The sequence below is a fragment of the Xiphias gladius genome, chromosome 12 (assembly GCF_016859285.1).
Source record: "Xiphias gladius isolate SHS-SW01 ecotype Sanya breed wild chromosome 12, ASM1685928v1, whole genome shotgun sequence".
Lineage (NCBI taxonomy): Eukaryota > Metazoa > Chordata > Actinopteri > Istiophoriformes > Xiphiidae > Xiphias > Xiphias gladius.
Window position 1 is genome coordinate 13,108,295 of NC_053411.1, and position 18,354 is coordinate 13,126,648.

An 18,354-nucleotide genomic window follows, 5' to 3' on the forward strand; every position below is an offset into this window, starting at 1 on the left:
TTTTTTTTTTTATAAAAACAGTGTCCCAGCAAACAAGGGGTTCACTTTCATAGTGAGTAGTGGTTAATCTTGATGTTTTCCACTGTGTGCTGTAGGTGGCGGGGCGCTGGTATTAGGTCAGGACCAAGACCAGAGGGGTGAGGGCTTCAACCCTGTCGAATCCTTTGTTGGATCCATCAGTCAACTCAACATCTGGGATCGCGTTCTCACACAACAGCAGGTAAACATAAAATATCCCCTGCTGTAATTTTACCTTTAATGCATGATCCAGATTTAGCTGCATTCATTGGAGGTATTTTTCAATAACACTCAAACATATGCAGAATTTTACAATTTATCTAAACATATATAGTCGTTGGTGTTTCTTTGAACCCATGTCTGCGAAATGTTAATGTGAATATAATTCTTTCATATATTGTATTATAATTTATATTATATTGTACGTGATATTATAGATTAAGGTCCTGGCCAGCAGCTGTCCAGCTTCTCATGTGACCCACAGAGGGAACGTCCTCGCCTGGCCAGACTTTCTCAGTGGGGTGGTGGGCCGAGTCAAAGTAAACTTCAACAGCATTTTCTGTGCTGGTAGGAAATCTATACAAATGTTGGTAATACGTCACCTTGAATGATGAATTTCAGATGCGTACTTTTTCTGAAATGGATCTACACAACGTTTTGTAATTGTCAATGATTAGATTTGTCATGTATGCTACTCCTTGACATGACTTGGCACTAAAAATGACAGATGGCTCTTTAAACCTGCCCTGATGTGTGCAAGTCAAGTCGCAGAGTCTCTCACTCCACCGTATCTTTTTCTCCAGACTGCCCCAAACTGGAAAACGCATTATCCCACCTGCATGCCTCCACTGTGGAGGTGAGCCCGGGGGCTCAGGTCCAGCTGTCCTGTGATCCTGGTTTCTATCTGGTGGGGGAGCCGGTGCTGCATTGCCAAAATAAAGGAGAGTGGAGCCATCCCTTGCCCAGCTGTGAACGTATGGCACAAACATGATCTGCACTTTGATTTGAATTGTATATTACCAGTAATCTGATCTTGTTTTGCCTGTCTATGGCTGATTTGAAGCTTTGTCATCTGGATCTCTGGAAAGGGATTTTCAGTAAATGTAAATAAGCCTCATGATTTATTGTGTTTTCATTCCTAACTATTTTAATTCTATGTTTGGACTAGATTAACACAGTCTAGCATTTATCTCCAATCATTGAAGTAAATTTATTCTTTGTAAAATATTAATACAACTAGGCTTTTCAGTCTTACATACACAAATGATCATTTTTATGTGCCACAACATGCCTCATTCATTCATTCAGCTATCTACCAAAAGTGTCATAAACACTGGAAAATTAAAAGACATTTCTGTTGAAAGTTCTGCTGTCCTTATGGCTAAGAATATAAAATGAAAAAAAATTAAAACAGTATTTTTACCTCCAGATGGATATGTATATTAATTTTCAAACTATTGCATTTTAAATTTTATATATTAAATGAATAATACAGCTATAGATTAAAAAGCCTTGAGGAGTGAGATCCTGGACAACCTTCCTCTGCGTGTGTTACAGGTGTGTCCTGTAGACCTCCTCATCCTCTTGAGAATGGCTTGTTTCAGGGTACAGACTTTCATGCTGGCAGCTCTGTGGTCTATCAGTGTAACGCTGGCTTTTACCTGCTGGGGGATGCCAAGGTGCACTGCAGCAACAGCGGCAAGTGGGGAGGAAATCCACCGGCCTGTCTCGGTACTTCATTACATTTATACTGTATATCTATTTTCATTTCAGTTATATAAATTTGTAAAACAAAAGTCCTGTCTGAGAGATTGACAAACGACAAAATATCTGTCACGCATTTCTGTTTGTGCATTTGTTTAGATGTGGATGAGTGTGCTCTGGGATCTGATTGTGATAGTCACGCCAGCTGTCAGAACACAGAGGGCTCTTACACCTGCACCTGTATTCATCCGTACAGTGGAGATGGCAAGAACTGCACAGGTAGAACTCACAAGCATTTTAATGTAGATATAGGTTTTTTTGCTTTCCTTTTAATAATGGTGATTGCAACAGTAATAATGAGGCAATTATAGAGCACTTTTCAAGTAGGGAATAATTATAAATGAAAGTCTGTGATGGAAGTAACAAAAATAACAAATACTGATTAAAACAAAGTTGTGCAAAAATATTGGTTTTTGACTGTAAAAAGGATTCCCTTTGGAATAAGTGCTTTTAAAGACTTTCACCTGTCCATATAAAACCCCACTTGTTATGTGTGGACGAATGTGTCTATTCCAGAGCCCGTGAAGTGTGAGAACCCTGGTTCTCCAGAGTTCGGTCACAGAGGCGGCAGTACCTTTCTGATGGGCAGTGAGGTTGTGTTTGGCTGCGAGGACGGCTATGAGCTGATCGGCTCGTCTCGACTCTACTGCCTGGAGACGGGAAACTGGGATGATCATGTCCCATACTGCAGAGGTGAGAGGTTGAGTGGTCATGCCATGCCATTATAATGACAAACCATATGACGTCTTATATTGCACAACACAGGACTTTTCCTAAGAATGTGGAAAAAACGTGTAATGTCTTACCGCATTTCTAGTTACTTTTTGGTGTGACCACAAAAGCATGTAAGGACGACGGATTTCGAAGTTTGATATTTTTATATATCTTCTTTACATAAAGCTATTGCATTCACAGCACTAATATTTACTGTGATTGCTATTTTTTTACTTCCCATAAAGTTTCATAATGACTTAGTATAAGACATTACATAAATATCAAAGGTCAATGTCAGGCTAACTTGAGACAGTCACACTTTAAGCTGCTCAGTGGATTCATAGGGATTCATAACTATTATTGCCATTAAACTGCTCTTTATTCTATAAGTTAAAGGGCTTCCTAATCAAAGCATTCAGCAACTGGAGCCAATGGGATCTGGGTCACACGCAAATGAAACTACAGATTTACTCACAATCTTATTGTTATGCAGATAGCAGAAGTAATGATACACTTCACAAACACACACAAAAGAGGACACAGAAAAAAGTAAATAGTACTGACATACAGTATTTAGATACAAGTACACATGCATGTACACTTTTCAGGAACACGAATTATGCGATGTGCCTCACCCCCAATGCTGTGAAGGGGCGATTATATATGCAGCTGTCTTTTTGTCTTACACTGTGCAGCGGGCTGAAAGGCCTGTCCACCACAGCATCTCCATCTTGGCTCTAAGCCACATTCTTCGTCACAGAGAAAAGGGAACTGACTCACTCAGCACCTGCAGCCCACACTGGTTGTTGATCATCATACTGAAAGTGAAGGGATTAAAGTTAGAAGTGAAACATATATATGTCATCTGAAATATATGGAGACACTGCAGTTTTCCTTCCCAAATCGAAAACGTTAAAATCAAATTTTTACTTTTTTCCTGCGTGTCGTGTGTGTGTTATGGGCAGAGATAACACATTAAATAATTTATGCGATGCATTAGAGAGCATACTAAGGCTCAACTCATGGCTCCATGGATTGAGGTTTTTCTGCAAAAGTGGTAGCACACACAAATATAGTTGCATTATTGAGTGAGTTTAAAATGTCCATCTTCCATTGTTGTTATTAAGGAGTGCAAGCAGTGTTTTTTGAGTATGTATGAGGTGGTGGATGTGTGGCTGGTAAAGTCACTAAACTGTGTCTTAAGGTGAATGATGCTGGTTGGCTGATGTTTTTAATCTTTTTGTGCAGGCAGTGGATGAGGAATCAGGAGAAGTTCAATCAGGAAAAGTACTTTAAGGGGCACTCATTCACAAATTTTACACATGAAGATCAGTTGACTTGTCATGAGAAGTACTTTACTATTTAGCTTGTGAAGATCAGAGCAGTTGAAAGTGTATAAGTGACAATATTTATTGAGGCAGCTACAGAGAAAAGGATTTTTAGGCAATTAGACTCCGACAAAGTGAAGCATCTTCATTGAGCTTAGGGCCAAATGAAGATAGGATATTGGACAGGATCACCCTGGAGTCTGGACGCTAGAGACGCAGAGCCAACAGGTGAATGATGAAAACTTTCAGTTGAGTCTCCCTGGACATCCTGGAGGTCAAGGTGGTGATGGGGAGGAGGTGTGTTGCGCAATAGTAGGTCTGATAGACAGAATGACAGACATACAATGATATAACAGCAGCTACAGATTGATTGGCTCGAGGAACAAAGGCAGAAAGAATGTTGGTCAAGCATGGTGACATCGACATTGTGAATGAAGGTATTTTACCACTATGGGAAAGCGGAAGTGATGGAGAAAATAGAAGAGAAGGAAGTATCAGACATTAACTGTCAGAAGAAAAAGTAGAATTGAAGGAAGTAAGAACTTGGGCTTGAGACTTCAGATTTGAAAAAGAAAGTCTCATTAGAAAATGAGGAATGTGCAGTTTGAAGGATATGGGCTTTTACCAGACAAGTTTACAAAGCACGAAATGTAGGATCCAGTGTTTCTGGAGCCTGATCCATACAAGACAGGAAAAGTCAGGATATCACAGCTCTCTGTTGCTTTGATCTTGGCATGTCTTTCTTTAATCTGTCTCTTGTAATTCACCCAACTTCATGGAAGTGCAATACTAAATCAGTGTATTACCCCTTTAATTCACTCTCCCTTTTATTCAGTAATGCCTCTCAGTCACGCCACTTGAGCTCCTGTCCATGTATATACTTTCCTTTGTTCCTCTTTTATCCTATCAGTGTAAAATGTAATAGGCCATTTATCCCATAAGAAGTCTTTGCCAAAATCTAAACTACATTTATTCAGTAACACTTACAGGCATCTGTAAACTTGTCTCTCGCCATAGAAATCTGTATAGAGGTTCTTTACTCTGAAGATATCGGTAGCTACGCTTTAGTCAATTTTTAGCATTCAGTTAAATATTAAAATAGAAAACAGCAATTACTAATCATCTTTTAATGTTATTTATAGCCCTCTCCTGCCCGACACCAAGTGTTCCAGAGAACTCCATAATGAAGGGAAACAACTTCACCTATGGCAGCAAGGTGACTTTCAGGTATCATTTGCATCCCCTACAACACAATGTTATCATGATTACAGAAGGAAATACAAACATTAGCTGTTAAAGCTATTAAAAGTTATATCCGTACAAGCTAGCAGTTTCTTGTTAGAATCTGTGACTAACTCCGTTTTCATCCAACTCAGCTGTATGAAGGGCTTCCTGCCTCAGATCCCGTATGAGTTCCAGTGTCTCGCTAGTCTGAGATGGAGTGGGACGCCACCTATCTGTCACCCAGTGACCTGTGGGGGGCCACCGAATGTTGAGAATGCTGACTACAGCCTTGACAAAAACACATACCTGTCCACTGTCACATACACCTGTGCTGAGGGATACAGGTATAGATAAATTACTCTCAGCTGCACTGTTCACTTGCACTTCTGATGATGACAATTAACTGAATAAATGTTCATTTCAGCTATACACTCGATTAATGAATTGAATTACATAAGGCGTTTTTTGTGACTGTTGAACAGAGTGAAGTTATGATACTAAAGTAACAGAGTAAGAGTACAAAAAAAAGAATCACATAACATTGTAAGTGCAACAAGCTTTGAAAATCTCACCTATGTTTGGAGAATCAGTGAGTCCACATAGTTCCTTAAATGTGCATTAACCACCTAATTTTTCTTAATTAAGTTCTAGCTATTTTAAACTTTGGTTAAAATGAATATATAATGATAAAGTAGATAAGTTTATAGTCCAAGTGAAATCTGATTCATGTCAGCACAATGCTGCTGCAGCCTCCAGCGACATGATGAACTCTGTATGATGCTCTACATGATTTTGTATGCTGTCATCAGTTTTGATTTATTTGTTTTCACAAGTTGTCATCTATAAATCTCTCTGACAATGTAATTGCACGAGTGTGAGTGTGTAAACTAAGTAGTATGTTGGTGCGAAGACCACAGGGCTCCATGGAAGTCGTTTGTGAAGCAACAGGGGATTGGAGCAGGCCTGTCCCCCGCTGTGTGAACGTCCTGTGCAGTGAGCCTCCGGCCCTGAGAGATGCTGTGATCGTAGGAGAGAACTATGAACTGGGAAACAAGGTGCACTATGTCTGCAAAGAAGGGTAAATGTGGTTGAAGTCTACTCAGTTATTATGCTATTTTGTCAGTTGAAAGTGCTGAAAATGCTAAATTATATTCTATAAATCCCCTTGGAGAAATCTGTCCTCTGCATCCAACTCCGCTTAACTAGTTTTCACTGTGCCACCATGGATGTGATAGTGATGCTGTCTTTAAATATGTTGTACTATTATTAGAATTTATGTATTAAAACAAATTCCTGAAATACATTTGAATAAGAATAAAAAAACAAAGAGGGTAGATTTGATAACTGGCTCCTTTGACCTGACAGTGATTAACACGACTGGAAATTTGTAACTCAAGCATTTCAAGCTTTTTTTGCTTTATTGCAAACAATTAGAATACCTTTGACCATGCTGGGAACAGTCAGCATGTTTGGAGATGTGTTTTAGCAGTGAAACTTGCTGATTTACATGAGTCTCAGAAATATTAGTACAGTCTGATCTATTATGTTGTGCTCAAACTTCTTTTGCCCTTTGCTAATCTCTTTGTCCCCTCCACCTGCAGCTACACTCTGATTGGCCCAGAGATCAGAGAATGTCTGCCAAGTGGCCAATGGAGTGACAGCTCTGCCCAGTGTGTTCCTCGCTCCTGTGGTCCCCCGCCGGCCATTGACCATGCAGAGCCCTATGAGAGCCACCAGCTGTTTGGGGACACTGCTAACTACTACTGCACTGACGGATACACTGCCGGCAACAACTCTAAGATGGTTTGTAATGCTCAGGGTGTGTGGGCGCCCCCTGATGGCATGGAGGCCCCTCGCTGCATCGCAAACTTTTGCCTACGTCCGCCTGAACTACTCCACGCAATTTTAGATTCAGTCAATAAACCTAAATATGCCAGCAACTCTGAAGTGAGCTATAAATGTGAAGAGGGCTTCATGCTCAACACCACAGCCACACTGAGATGTCTAATGGGAGGAGAGTGGGAGCCGTCCCCATATGATATAGGTTGTGTGCCGGTGAGGTGCTCCAAGCCTGAGAGAATTGATCGGGGCTATGCGATTGGAACAAACTACAGTTTTGGAGCTGTGGTGGCCTACAGCTGTGATAACGGCTTCCTGATCCGAGGGGAGAAGAGGAGGACCTGCAAGGCCAATGGAGAATGGGGAGGAGCTCTGCCTACCTGTGTACCTGTGCCCTGCCCATCCCCTCCGTTACTCAAGAATGGACACATCCAGGTTGGCCTCATACACCAGAATTAATACAAACCGTACACATTAATCCTTCTTATAACAATGAAAAACAAAACAAAAAGGGAATACAACATCCTTTTTCTTAATTTTTCCCTTTTCTACACTAGGGCTGGAAGGTAATTCAGTATTACCATTAATCAAATTTCAGTGAAATTGTAGTCCAATGATATGATCATGTCCATATTATCTTTTTACAAATGTAGAAAACTTTTTTGGGTGTAAATTGGTAGTTCCGAACAAACAAATTAGAAAACTAAAAACTAAGTTGTTTTTTTTTTTATACATCTGAGGAATTCTGCCTGATGGTGATGGTTGTTGTTGATGTATGTCCATCTCAATTAAAATAATTTTAGTTATTTTAATGTTTGATTTTGCATATATTTGCCATACAGTGATACATACTGATATCAGAAAAAAAACCTGTTCATATTTTGATTTTTAAGCATGTTGCACAGTCTTTCTTTATAATGATGTGAAACCTATTAAAACTTTACTTAAGGGATTCCTAAATTCCTAATAATTTCCTGGAAAGAAATTTGGACTTTTGCACTTATCATTGACAAAACTGAGACAGTGTCCATTTGGTTGACTTTAAATTGATTAATTCTAATTAAATGCTAAGTGATCAAAACCAGGAGAGTCTTTGAGTCAGGGCACAACAGATCAGCTGAACCCACAAAAATGTGCAGTTTGTCTGCAGTTCAACATTCCATTTATCAACGTATATGGAGAATTACGTTTCCAACAGTAAATTAACAATTAGTAAATATTTACTTTGGGATAAATGGAGCTGTTCTTTCACGGAAATTCCTTTGGAAATCAACAACTGTTTTTTATTTTCCTTTATTAACCAGGTAAAAGTCTCATTTTTCAAGAGAGACCTGACAAAGAGGGCAGCATAAAAGTCATTGGTAAAACAATAAATACAAACAAAAAGACAAAGACAGCTATTACACACCATAAAAATATATGCAATGTCAAGCTGTAATGTGACAAAAGTATACAAATATCTGGTTAGGATGAAATAAAAACCAATTAAGATGCAGAAACATAAATTCAGCTTTGTAACTCCTATAAAACTGTTATTGGGAAGTTACAGACCTGTAAAATAAAGTGTTACCAGTAAATCTATCTGTTTTCATCCTGTTTAAAAAAAAAAGATAATTTTTTCAAATTTTGATATTTCAAATTTGTTACATATAAACTATAAATACATATCTTTAAATGATATATATCTCTTCTCTGTTTATTTCCCCATAGGCCAAGGGTCGGGTCACCTTCAATAGCAAGGTGACATATGCCTGTAATGCAGGCTACAGACTGGTTGGTCGTCCAGATCGAGTCTGCCAAGCCAACCGCAAGTGGTCCAACAATGACCCTCCCACCTGTGTCCTTTTGACCTGTGACCCTCCTCCCAACATCGTCCATGGACATTACAGGGGCTCTGAGTTCCAGGTGGGCCGGAAAGTGGAGTATGTCTGTGATGAGGGTTACGAGCTGGTTGGAGATGCCATCTGGACCTGCCTGAAGTACGGACGGTGGGATAAGACGAGGCGTCCACGATGCTCACCAGTGCAGTGTCCAGAGCCGCCGCTGGAAGAGAACCACCTGGTCTTAAAGGGCCTGGACTCTGAATCTGGAACAGTGGAATTATCCTGCGAGGATGGCTACGTCCTCGAGGGCGCTCGGATCCTCCGCTGCACCCCATCCCAGGAGTGGAACGACACATTCCCAGTGTGTAAGCAGGTGTTTTGTGGACAGCTTCCTGATGTGTCATTCGGTGGCCCTTCCTTGTCTTCTCCCCCGTTCCCATTCACCTTAGTAGTGACCTACACATGCATGGAAGGCTTCACCTTAAGAAAAGAGGGCTCTGTGTCCTGTCTAGCCAGTGGGCAGTGGAGCAGTCCTCACCCAGAGTGTATCCCAGTTGAATGCCCTCAGCCCGTGGAGATTTCTAATGGTATTGTTGACGTCCAGGGTCTGATGTACCTAAGCAAAGCACTGTACAGTTGTAGGACTGGATATAATTTAGTGGGCAACTCCACTGTCCTCTGTGGAGAAAAGGGACTTTGGATTGGAGGGGTCCCTTCTTGCCGCCCAATTGAATGCTCCATCCCTAAACAGATAGTCAGTGGAAAAGTGGTTTATACAAAACTCCAATTTGGTCACAGTGCCACCTACTCCTGCCGTCGTGGTTACCGACTCCAAGGTCCAGAGACTCTGAAGTGCCTGGCCAGTGGGGAGTGGGACATCAGCCCACCTGCTTGTGTGCAGATATCTTGCACCCCACCTCAACCCATTGAAAATGGTTTTGTAGAGGGCCAGGATCACAGTTTTGGTGTCACTATTTTCTACAGCTGTTTTCCTGGCTTCCAGCTAGTAGGCCAGGATCATCTGACCTGTGAGGAGTTTGGCTGGTCAAGTTCTGTTCCTCTCTGCGTTCCGTCGGACTGTGGCCTGCCTCCTCACATTGACTTTGGGGAGTATGTTAGGGTGACGGAGCAGGGAGGAGGTTTAGGTTCTTCTAAAGACGCTGGAACATTATCCTCACCTAAGGACTTGAGCTTCCTTCATGGGACGTTTATTGAATATCGTTGCCACAAAGGTTACGACCTCGCAAGCCCCACCAGGTTGGTGTGTCAGGAGGATGGAGGCTGGAATGGGACGGCCCCGTCTTGTGTCCCCGCAGAGTGTGAAACACCGCCCAGTCCAGAGCACGGCTGGGTGAATGTGACTGATACTTCTCTTGGCAGTATGGTCAAGTATACTTGTGAGGAAGGATATGAGCTTGAGGGCGAGCCTGTGAGGCAGTGTGTGTCTGGTCGATTATGGACTAATGACGCCCCCATTTGTCGGCCTGTTTCCTGTGGCGACCCAGAGGCTATTGCTAATGGCACAGCTCATGGAGGTGCTTTTGTGTATCCTGAGGTTCTACACTATGAGTGTAGTCCTGGGTTCGTCCTCAAAGGTAGTGACACTGTCGCCTGCCAGGCAGATGGAAAGTGGAATGGGCAGAAGCCGCTCTGTGAGCCACTGTCTTGTGGTCCTCCTAAAGTCCCTAGTGATATTACTTTTAAAGGAGATGAGTACACTTACAATCATGAGATAGAACTGAGCTGTCAGCCTGGTTTCCTCTTACAAGGGAAATCTGTCAGTGTTTGCCAGGCTGATGGCACCTGGAGCCATGAGTCTCCTACCTGTGTACCTGCCCGCTGTGGTACACCCTCACCAATACCCAATGGGCGCGTGCTGGGATCAGAGTTTGGCTTCAACAGCAAGGTAAAGTATGAATGTGATGAAGGATACACACTTAACGGAGACTCCACACGTGTTTGTCAGTCAGACGGACTTTGGGACAAACTGGCACCTCACTGTGATATCATCAGTTGTGATCCACCTGAGGACATCAGCCACGGCTTCCTTAACGGCTCCAGCTTCAACTACGATGATGTGGTGGAGTATATCTGCTTTGATGGCTATGAGGTAGTTGGGGATCCTGTCCTGCGGTGCTCTGCTCAAGGCCTCTGGGTGGGCACTGTGCCTCGGTGCCGGCCCTGCGTCTGTGCCCTCCCTGTGTTGAAATTCGGGGCGGTCCTTGGGCGTGACCGCACCTGTGGGGGCCGAGTGCATTTCCAGTGTGACGATGGCTACAAGCTGCTGGGTCCCTCTCAGGCGCTGTGTGAGAAGGGAGGTGTGTGGAGCCCCGGGGTGCCTGCGTGTGGCCGGGGAAGGTGCAGTGTCGCCCCGCCTGCAGTTCCTAACGCTGTACTGCAGGGCGGCAGTGCCACCTTCCCAGACACGGTTATATACAGGTGTCGGCCTGGCTACCAGTCAAAGGGGTACCCATACCTCTCCTGTGGAAGAGATGGCAGGTGGGGGGAACCCAGGATCAGGTGTGAGCCTATGAGTTGTGGAAAACCTCCAGCTGTATCCCATGCTCAGGTGGTGGGAGACACCTTCACCTTCCCAAACCAAATCACATACAGGTAATTACTGTAATAATTCCTTTAGCTTGTGTTGTAACCTTATTTTTCTGGCATTTCCTCTGACATTAGCTACCACGTTGCCTTTTGCATTGTTGATTAAAGCATATAGACCTGTTTCTTATCAATTGTCCTTGCAACAAACAAACAAGTCCCAGTAAGTATGTGTGATCAGGTGAAACTATAGTCCAATTACATCACCTATAAATTTGCCATGTTCCACCTGACCTCCAGCATGTTTTTCAGAAACTTGTCTGATAGCCCTTACTTCTGTGTAAGAAATCGTTTCTACCATAAGTACACGTCAGTTTGACTCTTTTTCGTTTTTGACCTGTTTAAGAACCATGTCAAAGAGTAATTGCTTTGTGGTGGACAATGAAGTTTTTCCTGAATTTATTTTTTCTCATGTAAGTCCCCTCATGTTAATCTCTTCTTTGTCATGTCCCCCCCTTATTCTCCAGGTGTGAGGATGGGTATGAACTAGCCACACAGACAGCTTCTCTCATCTGCCAGAGTGATGGCACATGGTCCAAACACAGCATTCGTTGCCGCCCCACCCCCTGCCTACTGCCCACCAACTTCTCCATACCCCATCTGGCAGTCACTGGGAAGAAGCTCACTCCTGTTGGTGGCACAATCACCCTCACCTGTCCTGCTGGCTTATACCTGCAGGGGTCAGCACTAGCTGAATGTCAGGTAGGATACATCTTAGTTAATGATTTGTCCAGGTCTCTTAGATTAATCTTAATGTGAATACCTGGTTAAATAGTGGTTAACCACAAAACAAGATGTTTTGAGTCACTATATGCATGCAAAGAAGATGTTCTGACCTGCATTTTAAGTAGTTTAGATTTTTCTTTGACAATGAAACCTTGGTTTAGAGAGTGTGGATGTGAAATGTTTCTGAATCTGTTTCCTGTTACAGACTGTTTGACAGTATTCTTTAAAATATTGCGCATCATCACTGTGATCCAAAAAAATAGCCTTTATTGGTTTGCAATGACCCATGGAGAAATTGGCAACACTTTGCACATCTCTCTCCTCTTCTCCGATGAACATCACAATAAGACACCATGAATAATGTATAACTTTCCTGTCTTTTGTGCTGTCCGATAAGCTGGGTGGAAGCTGGACTCCAAGCATCTTGACAGTTTCCTGTGAGTTTGTGGTGTGTGAGAAACCCCCTCCTCTTCTTCACGGTGTCACCGAGGGGGACAGCTACAACTATGGAGACGTGGTCATGTACTCCTGCCTCCCTGGCTTTGACATGAAGGTACTGCTCATTAGGCCATTCTTTTCTTTAGCTGCTGACATTACAAAAAATGGGTCTCATAAATTACCTAACCTTAAAACATACAGACAATCAACATCACAATGACAAGCCAAACGCAGCTTTATTGGAAAACTAAACCTAATACGAAATTGTGGATGATAGAAAACGTTCTTGTTTTGCTGTGTAACTGAGTTCAGGGTTTAACTTTCACACTGTCATTTTTCCAAGTTTTCTTGATCCCCTAAAAGATGTAATTGGTATATGACAGTGCCTTCAAAAAGTCAGTCTTGGCCACTCATTTCCTGTAATACAACAGAGGGCGTCCTCTTCTCTCCTGCACTGTCTCTTTAAACAACCGGCTGTCTACTCTGAGGTAATGGCTAACAATCAGATTACAGAGAGTCACATGATTTCTCCTCAGCAATCAATAGGACTGTGTTGTTGCAGAGCAAACAAAAGGAGCTGAGTCACTCTACTCCTGATACACTGATACCCACTGATATACTAACCTCCTTAATTTGAATTCTGGCTACAATGAGTGCCTTTTAATACACTAAAAACACACAAAGGGTACAAATAGATGATGTTAAAAGCAGTTACAAAGTCTAAAAATATTGCATTACACTGCTCTGCTTCAGTCTAAAGTGAAAAAATATATCATCGATCTTAATTGTATCATGTTTCCTGTGATTGCTGCAAATCAAAATAGATAACACTGTGCTGTGTCTAGGTTATCTGCCATACTGTGTAACTTTACTCTATTGTTTTTTTCGCAGGGAGACTCTATCCAGACCTGCCAGGGAGACAGAACATGGAGTGGCACCCAGCCGGTGTGTGCTGGTAGGTTTGTGTTCATATGAGGCAGTGTTACAGGAAGTCTGTTAAAATGTCAAATATTTAATCCTAATGTTTGTCAGTGCTATTATTAAAACACTCTGCCACTAAATTAGGGAACACACCTTAAGAACATGTAAATGTTTTTTTAGTCGTGACAGTCACAAAGGAGCATGTATTAAATGACAGAGGACAATTGACTAGCTACTCCACTTCTGAAATCCCACAAGAAAACATTTTCTCATGTTTTCCTGTTCAATAACAAAAGCAAGCCAGTCAGAATTTGTTTGCCTTGTGAATGTATGCTGCAGTTGTGAGGAAGATGAAATGAAAGGGGGAAAAGGCTACATTTGGATGAGACTGTGAATGGAGAATGTTGGCAACAAAGACTGTAACCTCTGCAGAGAGCTACAGGTGTTAAAACTTTAAAAGACCTTAAGATGAGCTGTAGCTCTGCTCTAAAACCTGATGAAGTGGATTATGAAATAATTTTCCCTCCAGGCACGCTGTCCTATTTACTCTTTGCTCTTTTTGGACAGTTTCAGTTAAAAACATCTTCTGCGAGGTCTCAATTCCAGTTGTTAACACTTAATGTTAAAATGATCTCAGAGCAAAGTGAAACGAAAAGAAATTAAATTGTATGGAGGTTCAAGGAAATGGAGGTTATAACCTAGAGTTTCTCATAATGTTATGCAACCTGTAACATTATGTATGCACACATCAATCCAACCAAACCTTTGACACTTTGGTCATAATCATCTATTGTCTCCCTAGCACAGTCCTGTGGGCCTCCTCCCACAGTAAAAAATGCACAGGTCCAGACGACTGGAGAGACTTACCTTCACAATGCCAGTTATGTATGTAATGTTGGCCTGCAGCTGGTTGGCTCCGAGACACTCACCTGTCTGGCCAATGGCACGTGGAGCCTGCCAGCTCCTACATGTGAAGGTATGAAGGAATGTCAGTCTAGAATGAATTAAAGTTTGATTTGTTGACAGTTTTACCTGTATTCAGTACATGAAAGCGGATGTTGAGAACTGCAAATGCAAAGGCTACCATGCATAATTTTGAGAAAAAGAAAAAATTCTGCGATGTAGGAGGACCATTGATACATTTTACGTCATACAAAGTTGTAAGCAGTTTGGATAACTAGTGGAAGAATTTGGTAGCTACCCAGAATAATACATCAATAAAAATTCTTTCTAATTGTATCTCATGTCAGCAGCCAGAGGCTGTGACAGTACAAAACAGATGCTGCATGGAACAGTGCAGGAGCACAACCTGAACACTGGGCGTGCTTTGGAGTTTCAGTGTGATAAAGGCTACAACCTGGTGGGAGACCCTCTGGTGGTGTGTATCGGGGGCAACACCTGGAGCTCCACTTTCCCTACCTGCCAACGTGAGAAACTTTGTCTCACACACACACAAACACAAACAAGCAGGCAAGATACAGAGAAAGTTTAAAACTTTGATTTGAAGGAAGAGTTTATTACTGTCACTGCGTCTCATTTAGTTTATCTGGCTTCCTGTTATATTTAACTTGCTTTTTTTACAACTTGTCGATATGATCATTGTCACAACAGTTGCTTTCTCAGCAAACTCCTGTGCCTTTGGCAAACATATGCAACACGTAGACCACACAATGCAAGTCCACACCCTACTCAGAATTGTTTGCAGCAGCACTGTTTTTCATCATCTGTTTCACAATGTAGACTGTGACAAAAGGTCAGTAAGGCATGTCAGGATATCTGTCAAATGAAACCAAGACTTAGTTTAGTCATCTGAGAAACAAACATTCAAACAACATACTGTATTTGTATTTGTGTGTGTGTGTATGTTTGTGTGTGTATATATAAATATATAAATACATATAATACAGGTACCATATATGTAAAACATAAGCTAAAAACAATACACCTGAAGTGTGGAAGGTCTGCATTTCAGAGGCCAAATAACCCAATAATGTATTAAAAATATGAAAACCATAAATAATTACAATTACCAACCAATTAACTGAGAGCATAATCTGCAGATTAATCAGTAATGACATTAATAGTTAGTTGGTTCTGTAATGCAAACACATTTTGGGAACATAAAATAAATGTCTTTGTATGCACTGCATATCAAGAGGAAACAGAACATGCTTTACAATGTAATGCAATTCAGTATCATCCCAGCAATGAATACAGTCTTTATGAAACTTATGTTCAAATTTGATTGTGGCTGTGTCACAGACTTAGCTCTCTGGAAATTTGCAACGCCTGCGGTGGTGTCGTATTGGATTACATTACATTGAGAGATGTTTTCAATATTTATCTACCCCTATTTACATACATGGAAAAAAAGAATATCATCAAGTACAGCCTGTATAGATGGTAACACAGACTTCGATAAAAATACAATCTAAAATCTACAACTTTCATTTTAAATTTTCTATATACCACAGATATATTAGAGGATTAATTTTGAATACAGAAACATATTTATTACCATCTCCATTCTAAACTTCCTTATACGTGTATATTTTCTAAACAGTTAACAAATTATACTTTTGTGTTGCAAACAGACACAGTCTATGAACTGGATAAAGACCAGTCAAAAATGAATCCATCAATTCTTTCCCTCACAGCTAAGTCTTGCCCAGCTCCTCCAGGCTGGAGGGAACACAGTAGCAGGACTGGATCCCAGCGGGAGTTTCATGTCGGTCAGTCAGTGCGTGTCAGCTGCCCCAAAGGTCAGCAGGTGAAAGGCAGTGGCGTCATCACCTGCAGGTTAGACCAGACCTGGAGCCCCATCAGCTCTGTGTGTGAACGTAGGTACAATTTATACAGGTTAAAAATTCTGTTCATGCAGTTTGGGAAGATATTGTACATTGTATGAGCCATCAACTTACGTCAAAACAATTTGTAAAAGCAGGAAGTATTTGTTTATCGGATCTCTCCTTTCAAAACGAGACTGTAACAAAGTTTTTAGCTGTAAAGCTCACGATAGCAAGTTAAGTTAGGTCCTAGAGGAAAGTAATTCTTCAAGAATGGTTCAACATAGGTAAAAACTGTGCTCAAAATCTCAAATATTTCCACAAAGTTAAATAAAAGGACGGCACTGTGTCACAACATGTAACTCAGGTTGAAAAAGGAAATTGGAGGAGAGTGCTGTGTAACTTTCAATCTAAATTCAGTAAGTCGTCTGTATAACTCGACTCTGTGTCATTTATGTCAAGTAGAGTCAAAACCATAGACTTAAAGCTATTGTAAATTTACAAAAAAGTATCAGTTTATAAGATTAAATCCATCAATGATAAAGCCTGTACCAGCAGGCCATTCTTAATGTCAGGTGTCTTCTTATGACAACTATACAAGTATGGCTCCATATGGTGGTAGATACAAATATAAATTGCAGTACATAAATATTTTATAGCTTGTACTTCTATTTTATTGTACCTCTATATTGGCGTCCATTATTATTCATTAAAGTTTTAAGTAATTTTGTTATATTGTATTTGTGAATGTAGTATACTTTTAAAAAATTAATTATTACATACTTATTATTGATGTAATGTTTGGTAAGTGCATTGTTTATTGTTCTGTAATATATACTGCTGTGGAATATATCTTTTTTTTTCCAACCATATTTTATGATTATTACCAATAATGTTAAGTATTTGTGTAAAAAAAAAAAAAAAAATCCATATCATCTGATATATGGCTATCAGATTTTTTTTTCCAGACAATGTGAATTTGTTATGTTTTGGGTAAATCAACAATCTAGTTTCTTTATTTGATATTGCACACCTCTGCATGCTCCACTTGTTTTGGGCCAAGTGCTGTTCTACACTCGCATGGCTGTCGGCTTAAATCCGCGTGTTAGCTCGAGTACTATTTCTCTCTGCTGTCGTCTGTTTCTCACTGAGCTTTTATCAAAACAAATGAGGCTGCATCAAACACTGTGCTGGTGTCCTGTATGCTGGACTAATTATGGGCACCTCTGCAGCTTCTATAGCAACCTTTGTGAGATAATCCTCAGATCTTTCTTAGGCGCAGTTTTCCTAAAAAAGCAATACAATGGTGCTTATGTTGCTATGGCTTGTTGTTTGTATTTGCATGGAGTTGCTCCTCCTATATGCATGCGTACCATAATCCTTTTAGTCATGTTTTTGTCATAGACAGTGTTTAAGTCAAGCCACACAGCTGAACTATGACACATTTGGATATTTTGCATGAAATTTGTTGTCTTCCGGGGGAATGACGAATCGACGAAGATTTCTCTCTGCAGTGCATAGTCGTATTCTGTAAGTGAATACAGGGGGTAGACAAAATAGCAGAAAAACCCACAATACAATATACTAGTTCAGCAGAAAATTACAATTTTGTGAGGCTAATATAGTTCATTTTTTGTTGCTACCAACAGAAGTTCAGCTTGGCCATTTTTAAGATCGAAAATTTGACATAATTAGCTGCTATTGCATAGTATTGTAAGGTGTCAGTTTTATTTTGTCCACTCCCTGCAGGCTTAGCTACTTTTCAATTTTGCTTTTACAGGAGACTGAACTGTTTTTCAACTGTTTAGACCATTTAGTATAAGAACAAAGACATGGTCAAGACAGCAGCAGCATTTTAAGAAACACACTAAGTAGTGTAGTGAGTAACTCGTGGGTCGTTCCATCTGGGCTGTTGTACAGGGGTGTCCTGTGGCCCCCCCCTCCACGTTGCCAATGGGGTGGTGCGGGGGGCGGTGTTCCAGTTCGGGGACGTGGCGGTGTACTCATGTTTTGGCGGATACGCCATGGAGGGCGTTGGAAGGAGCAGGTGTCTGGAGAACGGCACCTGGACGCCGCCTCCCACATGCAGAGGTAGAGAGAACACGGAGGGGACTCTGCCCTTTTCCCAGGATGCTTCTGCCTCAGCTGACTGTCCCTTTCGCACATGAT

The 18,354-nt window shown here is 41.2% G+C and overlaps 1 protein-coding gene across 8 annotated transcripts in view; it reads left to right on the top strand.

The window, feature by feature from the left end:
- Positions 1-18,354, top strand: part of svep1 (sushi, von Willebrand factor type A, EGF and pentraxin domain containing 1) — a 106,507-nt gene that overhangs the window by 81,844 nt on the left and 6,309 nt on the right. For 6 of the 8 annotated variants that reach the window (XM_040140955.1, XM_040140950.1, XM_040140951.1 and 3 more), the window contains 18 exons: positions 96-220; positions 456-585; positions 822-992; positions 1,576-1,749; positions 1,882-2,001; positions 2,299-2,475; positions 4,967-5,051; positions 5,201-5,392; positions 5,959-6,126; positions 6,650-7,322; positions 8,598-11,323; positions 11,782-12,016; positions 12,438-12,593; positions 13,370-13,433; positions 14,202-14,375; positions 14,650-14,826; positions 16,057-16,239; positions 18,106-18,276. In XM_040140955.1, coding sequence (XP_039996889.1) covers positions 96-220; positions 456-585; positions 822-992; positions 1,576-1,749; positions 1,882-2,001; positions 2,299-2,475; positions 4,967-5,051; positions 5,201-5,392; positions 5,959-6,126; positions 6,650-7,322; positions 8,598-11,323; positions 11,782-12,016; positions 12,438-12,593; positions 13,370-13,433; positions 14,202-14,375; positions 14,650-14,826; positions 16,057-16,239; positions 18,106-18,276 — 5,901 coding nt within the window. The remainder of the gene's footprint in view (positions 1-95; positions 221-455; positions 586-821; positions 993-1,575; positions 1,750-1,881; positions 2,002-2,298; positions 2,476-4,966; positions 5,052-5,200; positions 5,393-5,958; positions 6,127-6,649; positions 7,323-8,597; positions 11,324-11,781; positions 12,017-12,437; positions 12,594-13,369; positions 13,434-14,201; positions 14,376-14,649; positions 14,827-16,056; positions 16,240-18,105; positions 18,277-18,354) is intronic. The other 2 variants (XM_040140948.1, XM_040140952.1) reach the window with 2 other exon arrangements.